General features: G+C 44.6%; 1 protein-coding gene across 1 annotated transcript; it reads right to left on the bottom strand.

Moving 5' to 3' along the window:
* Positions 1-251: 251 nt before the first annotated feature.
* RECQL5 (RecQ protein-like 5) lies at positions 252-7,919 on the bottom strand. The gene is made up of 7 exons (XM_010289470.1): positions 7,798-7,919; positions 6,403-6,524; positions 4,099-4,617; positions 3,311-3,416; positions 2,735-2,846; positions 668-830; positions 252-338 (listed from the first exon to the last, which is right to left on the bottom strand). The coding sequence occupies exons 1-7, from the start codon at positions 7,916-7,918 to the stop codon at positions 252-254; spliced, it is 1,230 nt and encodes a 409-aa protein (XP_010287772.1). The 5' UTR covers position 7,919.
* Positions 7,920-8,203: the final 284 nt, after the last annotated feature.

Genomic DNA, 8,203 nt, shown 5'->3' with positions numbered 1-8,203 from the left:
GCCAGAGGACTTACAGTTTAACATCACCATGTTACTTGGCCAGCTCCAAGACCAACATCACAGTTAATTCAGAGGTTGGAGTGAGCGAAAGATGTCTCAGGGACACCTTCCTCAATCCAGACAGCAAAATATCAGATGATTCATTCAGTATTTTCTTTTTCCTGGACATGCAAGATCTCAGTCATAACAGTGCCTCGGAAGGGATAAGGCATGGTTTCCCCACCATTAAACAGTGTTTGAAAGAAGTGCACTCACCCCAGCTCCTCGCAGAAGTTCACAATGGCATCAAAAGCTGTCATCACAGCTTTGTCAGATTCTTTTAAGGTGCCTTTTTTTTCCTGAAAGTAGATGGGAACAATAACTATAGTCTTCAATTTAAATATAAAGAGATAAAGTGACTGTAACGATGACCAAATCCAACCCTTCTGATCAATACGGCAAACAGGTACTGCCACCACCCTACCTCTGCTCCACTCTTCACCCATGCCTCTCTAATAGAGCTGGAGCGAAGTCTGGCAGCCCTTTCCCTTCCCACTTCACTCCATTCTGCTATGCCTTGAAAAAGGGCTACAGACAGCTCTAGACCAAGAAAAAGTCATTTCATCTTTGCATATTCAGAGCAAAGGCAGCATATCTAGGCAGGTGGATACTATTCTGCAGATCTTACCTGGATGTTAGAGAGCTCCTTCTTAATCAGGAAGCTGACTTGATCCCGGTCATTCCTTGAGTAATAGAGGCGGCAGCAGGATGGCTTCCCATCTCTCCCAGCTCTGCCAGACTCTTGGTAATATCCAGCCATTGATTTAGCAATATTCCAATGCGCAACAAATCTGCATGTGATAACAGGAAACATAAAGCTGCAGGTTTCTCAGATCACTGCATACATGTTTGTGGACATCAACAACAGTAAAAAATAGGGCAGCAAAATCATAAACAGAGGATTTAGCAGAGCAAGGGATTTTGCATACAGAACTGTAAGTCCTCGTGACACATGAGAGACAAGGAAGGCAGGAGAGCTCTAAGGAAACAAACGCAACTGAACAACAGGTGAGCAGGATGTCACTCCAAACAGACAGAAAAGAATGCACACATGACTATCCCAAATGTGCATACAATTGTACGGCTATGAAGACTGAGAATAAGGACATTGATTTAAGGAATTTGGGAGATTTTCCCATAAAATACAGCATTAATAGAAAAGTCCTGTTTACTTTGTGGAACACAATTTGAACATTACGGAACACATTTTGAAATACTTGATTCTAAAAAGACACTGCTTTGCCAGCAAAATCTGCATGGGAAATCCTGTCTCACCAAGCTCACTTGTAGATGAAGGCATCCTTCCTAGCCAGCAAATATGAATACAGAATGATTACCAAACCTTATGTAATCTCTGAAGGAAAGTTTTCAACACACCACTGCCAGACTGCTTTAAACCTGCTTGTACCTGAGTGTTCAGCAATTCAGCTTATACCTGTGTTGAGAGGATTTTACAGTACAGTAATGCTGTCAATGTTTTAAATACCAGCCTGCTTGAAAACCAGCATGTCCCAGAGGCAGGTATGATGCATATGGGTGTGGCAAAAGACTAAATAACAAAAGCAAGCAAACATGTTTCTTCAAACACAAACACTCCAGGAACAGGCCAGGCAGGAAGCATCAGAGCCCTACATATTTGATCCCCGTCAGGAAGTTTACTGAAGGAGTTGATAAATAATCTCAAGCAAAACTGAATTAGCAGCAAAGAGAGAGGACCAGACTCCATCAGAAAAAGAGACACTTCCGTTTTCCCTTTTGTCCAGAAGAGTCACCTCCAGAAGTTGTCAGACCTGATCTTACTTGACAACATATGCATCAAGCAGTCAAATAGTCTGTCATTGCCATGGGATCCTGTTATCTGTCAGCACAGTGACACAGGCAGAAGGATGACACAGTCGTGAACTGATGTGACTATCTCAGTGATGTCCTGCCCCTCTCCCACAGTGTTCAGGGCAATTGCTTTATGTGGATTTTAGTGTAAAGATTAGGTCTGTGTGGGGTGTTGTATGAGCTGTACCTGAGTTATCCCTCTACTAAGTGATCACAGCTCACAATACTAACTCAGCACAGCTATATATTGCAATGCTGGAATTCTAACAGCACAGAGCAATTATGGTGACAGAAGTCCCAGAGGAACAGCAATTGAAAACATGTGCAAAATTTCTGTCCTTGGACTACAGCTGTATTTTTATATGGTTATTGCCATTTGTGAACTGCTATTTTTTTCCCCATTGCATTGCAAAAGGAGTTCTCTAAAAAAAGCTGGCTCTGACTATTTTAGTAGAGGGTGTATGAATTATTTTAGGTGCAGATTTTCTTCCCACTGCTTTTTAATGGCAACTATTGCATTAAGAGAAGTGAAAGGGACAGCTGTGATTGCATTGAGATGGCTCTTTTTGAAACTCTGGAGGGTGTGGCAAAAAACCAAAGCAGTCCTCCAATTTTCTTGGTTTTGATGATGACTGGCAAAGAGGAGCTCTGGTGCCTTGTTTTTAATTTCTTTACAAAACCCTTCCAGGTTTGTTTTTGCTGCTTCCAAGATAAAAAAAAAAATCTCCAGCTCTGTTTTTGTGGGTTTTAGCAAGTGTTCATCAGGCATTTTAGTCAGATGTATCAGGTAATAGAGGGACTGAGGCTTTCCCTTGGCACAGCTCAGGTTTCAGGCTCTGGTAGTGCACAACACAGCCTCACACACCTGACGTTTGCTTTGTCTACTCCCATTCCAAAACTGATGGTTGCAACAATAACAGGGATCTTCTCCTCCATCCATTCATTCTGGACTGAAGTCCTGTCAGCTGCCTTGAGTCCTGGGAAGGGAACAAGAGGGAAGGAAAGAACAACAACAAAAGAAAGAAAGAAAAAATAAAAGAAACAAGAGATGTTCTTCCTCCTTCATTCCCCCACTGCAAGCCAACCCCCTCACTAAAACAGATTGATGTACACACTCCTCTGTTTAAACTGGCCTGCGATCAAGCAGAAGTCAGCAGCAGCTGTTTCTATTCCAAAGAGGAAAAATTCAGATCCCTCCTGGGATGAAAGCAGTTGTTGTATTTAGGCCATGCAAGATCCAACAAAGCCAGCAGTTCTGGAGTGAAGGGAATGCCATTCTGCTGAAGGCCTCATGCTTACCTCACAGACCTGATACCTGAGCATCAGACACATTGCAGACCATGCCTAGAAAGTGGTTTCCTAGGTATCCCCAACCCAGGCCTTAGAGGTGTACAGTTCAGTTCTACCAGCTACTGAGAGATGCAGATGCAGCTTCCGATACCTGCGTGATACGCCTTGGCTTTCACTCCTCGGTAGCTCAATTCAATAGCCAGCTGGTCACACACATCCCTCATCCTGCAGTACACAATGCCACAACCAGAGTACACCTGGGCAGACGGGAGAAAAAGTCCATGACACTGTCTGAAGCCAATCAACAAAGCTGCAGTCATTAGTATGGCAGAGATGGGAGGGGTGCCTAAACCTCAGCTCTTCACAAGCCCATTCCCTAGCAACTGAAAGATACTGTTGCAGCACAGAAGTAAGTCAGACATAAAGACAGTTTCCTTACAAGTCCTACAAGGCCCAACATTGACCAAACATGGTCCTCCAGTCCTCCCTCAGTGGACACAAGGCAAGAAGCAGTCTCCCTGTGCCATACAAATAAATTCAGGTGCAGAGGCTATAACTGAGTTGCTGAGAGTTATTTTAGGAATTAGCGTTCGAGCTGGAAATTCAATACAACACTTCAAATGCGTCTGTTCATCCTCAGCACACTGGAAGAGTAGAATACAATCAATCATACAATGATTGCCTGGGACATGACAAAGCAAGACAGAAATGCTAGTTGCATATTCCTAATCCATTTTTTTTAGACCAACCCCTTTCTGAGGACACCTCTGAAAGGTTCGTCTTTAGAGGAACTAAAAAATATATGTCAGCATTTTCTTTTCCAGGGACTCCTCCATCCCTGCCACAGACCTGTCGGGTCCATATCAACCACTGGAAGGTCAGTGACCATTAAGGTAGATTTTGTTCAGTTTAGCCTTCTTCCCCAAATGTAAAACTTACCCCCGTGGTGTTCTTCACTTCAAGTGCCTTCAGACAGAAATCCTTCAAGTTGGCATATGGATCAGTCAAGAGCTCTTTGAACTGCACATCATAGAACAAATTAGATCTGAAGCAAGGAGTCTTAAATGTGGAAAGTGGCTGCTTTAGCTTAAGCGCTGACACAATGTCCTCCTGGACCTGCTTGGTGGCAGTGGCAGTCAAGGCAACACATGGTGTACTGGGTATGCGAGTGCGCAAGATGCCCAGCCGTAGGTAGTCAGGTCGGAAATCGTGTCCCCATTGGGAGACGCAGTGTGCTTCATCGATTACCAGGTAGGACAAAAGGTTTCGGGACAGCAGAGAGTTTAGCGTAGGTTGAAAGGAAGAGGCGGCTGCCATCTCTGGGGTGATGTACAGGAGCTTGACTTCGGGCTTATCACTTGCTAAGTCAGCCAGGATGGTCTTCTTTTCCTGGGCAGAAAGCTTGGAGTTCAGTGAGCAGGCTTTAATCTTCAAAGCCAGCAAGTGATCCACTTGATCCTAGAGTAAATACAAAATTAAAATTAAATGAAAAGCAAATGGCTATAAAGAAAGTCACCATCACCAAGAAAGACTACTAGGGAGATCCAGGTGAGGCCACAACTTCTACCTCTAGGATTGAGTCTCAGGACAGCATAGACCTACAGTCTGGGTATTTACAACTTCACCTCTAGATGCCTTTATCTTCAGCTGCGAGCATATCTGTCCAGCTGTAACATCCAACTGCATTTTTGTGCATCCATTCACTTTAAGACAGTCTTTTTCCTACTAGGGAGCACCAGCAGGGGTCTGTGCAAAATAACTCATCTAAGCCACAGTGAGCTGAAACAAGCCACCAACGCATCTCAGGTTTTACACTATCAAGTTGTCACAGATGGAAAATGAATACCACCACCCTACAATAACAGGGTGCATTTCATTCCAAAATAGCTAAAGGGTGTTATAAACACAGCTGAGATAGGATGAAATAAAGAATCGTGCAAGTCACCACCACAACAGAACCAAGTCTGGATGAGAATCATGCCATGAAAACTGAGAAGAATACATGGCATCACATCCAGACGAACCCTGGGCATACAAATTCACCTCCCTATCCGTCCACTGAGCTGTTCACTTGCCCTTGACTAGCACATAACATTTTAGAAGATATGAATAGTCCTGAAAAATGGATATCTCAGTATTTCACTTGATAACTGGTTTCAGTGATTGATTTAATATCCTGCTTTCTGTTCACAAAGTCAACTCTCAGCCTTCCCTATAATAAACTACACAGACTAAGCTCTTCAAGTTTGGCTACACTGAAATACATCATGATCATTTCAGGCATAACCGCCCCATCTTCAGGCTTGATGAGAAGCCCTCTGAAGGTTCACTCCAGCTCTGCTCCCTAAGACTCACCGAGCCCATCTCAATCTATTTGTCACTCTGACACATTCTGCTTCACCTGCAAATCTTACAGCGGTAACTTTTTAAACCTCCATTTCACTGATAACATACTGCCTGTGCTGGAGCTTAATTAGAAATCCTCTCACTTGGAACAAATTCACTATTTATAACACCTTTCTGAGATGTATCACCAAGCCTGTTCTTAATTCTTAAAATGTATTACATTAAGACTGTGAAGTAGTTAAAAAAAACAAATACAAAAACCAAAACAGCAGCCTAGAACACCAGATATCATGCAATGTTAATCAGATGCTCTTATAGGAAGATGTTTCTCCCAACAGGTGATAAAACAGAAGAAAAGGCAAAATACAGAAAAAAAAAAAATCCCACAGATGAAAGTGCTAAAGGAGCAGATCTGCTAAACCAGCTTCTTCTTGTGACAGAAAGACTGACTGCAACAAAAAGAAATTTTGATGCAGCACAAATTATTCCTTCAAAGGCTACTTCATCATTCCCAGAGTTATTACTTTATATGTAAAATGGCAGTTTTCTTCTGGGGAAAGATCACTCTACTTTGCTGCTTCTGTATAGCACACTGGAGGTAAAAGAGAACTGCAGAAAATGGGGAAAGGCTCAGTTATAAAAACCACTAGGCTATTATTAAAGAAGAAAACCCTCCTTTTAGAGAACTGCAAAGTATCATACCAGAGTTACTCTGCTCTGCAGCTAAGTTGCAGTCTCTTCACCCATCACCAGGCTAAGGAACACACACCGAGACAAATCAAGAAGAGAATCCAGAGGTGGGCCAACAGCAGAGACTCGCGGACAGAAAGACAAGAGACAGCTGTGCCTCCAGTGTCTCCCGACCCGCTTCACTGACAGCTAAGAAGAGACAGTTACCTGAATCAGTGCAATCAGAGGTGAAATGACAATGGTGATGCCCACTGCCAGAACTGCAGGAAGCTGGTAGCACAAGGATTTCCCTGCCCCTGTGGGCATGCATACAAAGACATCCTTCTCGCCTGCAAAGACAACAGAAGAAAGCTCAAGGCTACTGAGTCGTGGCGAGTTCCCAGGGCTCTGTCTGGCGGAGTGGGCACAATGGCTTGTAATCTGTGAGAAACAGCAGATGTGTGCATGTACCATGTGGGATACCAACAAAAGACACTTCATTTTAGGTTCTAAAAGCATAGAAGTACTTTGTGTCCCTGCAATGGTTTCCTTCAAAGTATCTCTGATTGCTTTGTAAACCTTTAGAAACAGCCTTACATGAGTACTACAAGATACACAGAAACCAAGATAAAGAGAAGTTAAACAAGTTATTCATGCTAATTCTCTTCCAGATGAGCTGCTTGCTTTCATCTCACAGACTTCCAGTTACCAATTACCAGCCCCATGACAGATCTTTACCACATCCTCTTAAAGCTTATCCCAGAAAGGTACCTCATAAGAAATAAGGGTTAGAAATCTCAACCACATAGATAATATCGTGCAGTTAGTAGCTGTCACTGCGCTAAGCAGCATCCACTTCAAGTCAGGGAGATGCCACTGCATGCAACGTTAATAGGCAGAGACACCCTGCTGATGGAACACTGCCTTTGGCTGGACTGTTGTCAATGGCACGTCTGTACAGCTGCTGGCGATAGATGAAAACTGTAACTCTGTCCTGCATGCTGAGTTTGATACTGTTATGATTCACATTGTGAGACCTGGCAGGGGAGCAGACAGCAGTCTGTACGCGTGAGCTGCCTGTCCAACCAACAGCCGTTGGTGGATACGTTAACACCAGCAAAATCATGTTTCTGATAATGGCCACACAATTCAGAGAACAGATATAAACTATGCCAGGAAATCAAGACTTCTACTGGTATCGTCTCTGTCTAACATTGTCTACAGCTAGGATAGGTCTAGTCTGAAAATGTGTTAAAGTGTAAACAGTTTTGACCTCATCTGACTATAAACATGCTGGCAGATGCCTCCAGCAGACATACCAGCAAGACTGTACTTTAAGGTTTTCTATTTTCTGGTTGATGCAACGCCGGGGTTACAAAACAAATGCAAAGGACAACAGAGAGGGCACAGCCGTGCTCAGAGAGCTTGTGTGCAGCACACGCTCCTGCTCCTATGCCACTGAAATGATCTCAAAGCAGAGGAGGGCTTGGAGGGATGGGCAGTCCCGCCTACTCCAGGTGATGTGTCTCCTCAAAACAGGAGCGATACAAATTCCTGCAGTATCACCCCCACAGAAGATGGAAAACCAGACATGTTTCACATCTTTCCGATGCTGAGCCTCACCTCTCGCCACAGTCATGGTAGCGCTTTCCTGCAGGGAAGTCTTGAAGGACTCAAACCCGAAAACCTTTCGCAGCGTTTTCCGGACCCTGCCTTCCAGGCCCGGGGGAGCCTCGCCGCTCATCATAGAGGAGCTGCAAATGGCGACAGGAGATGATGCTAAACCCAAATGCTGCCACCCTCCCCTGGCCGAGGCCTGCCCCGTCTCGTTGCCACCTGCACGACCTCCCCCGTGGTTGCCCTCCCAGGCTCCCCCCTTTTTTTTGGGGCACCCCCAGGGATGCTGTCCAGGCCCCCTCACTGGAGGGGACGCCAACATCGTTCATTCTAGGATAACCTCGCCCCGAGGCCTCCCCATGGGGCACGGAGCGGGCACAGCTGGGGGCTGAGGGGGCCATAGCGGTGAGAA

The sequence above is a fragment of the Phaethon lepturus genome, unplaced genomic scaffold (assembly GCF_000687285.1).
Source record: "Phaethon lepturus isolate BGI_N335 unplaced genomic scaffold, ASM68728v1 scaffold11036, whole genome shotgun sequence".
In the NCBI taxonomy this organism is placed as follows: Eukaryota; Metazoa; Chordata; class Aves; order Phaethontiformes; family Phaethontidae; genus Phaethon; species Phaethon lepturus.
This window is presented reverse-complemented; position numbering and strand designations above follow the sequence as displayed.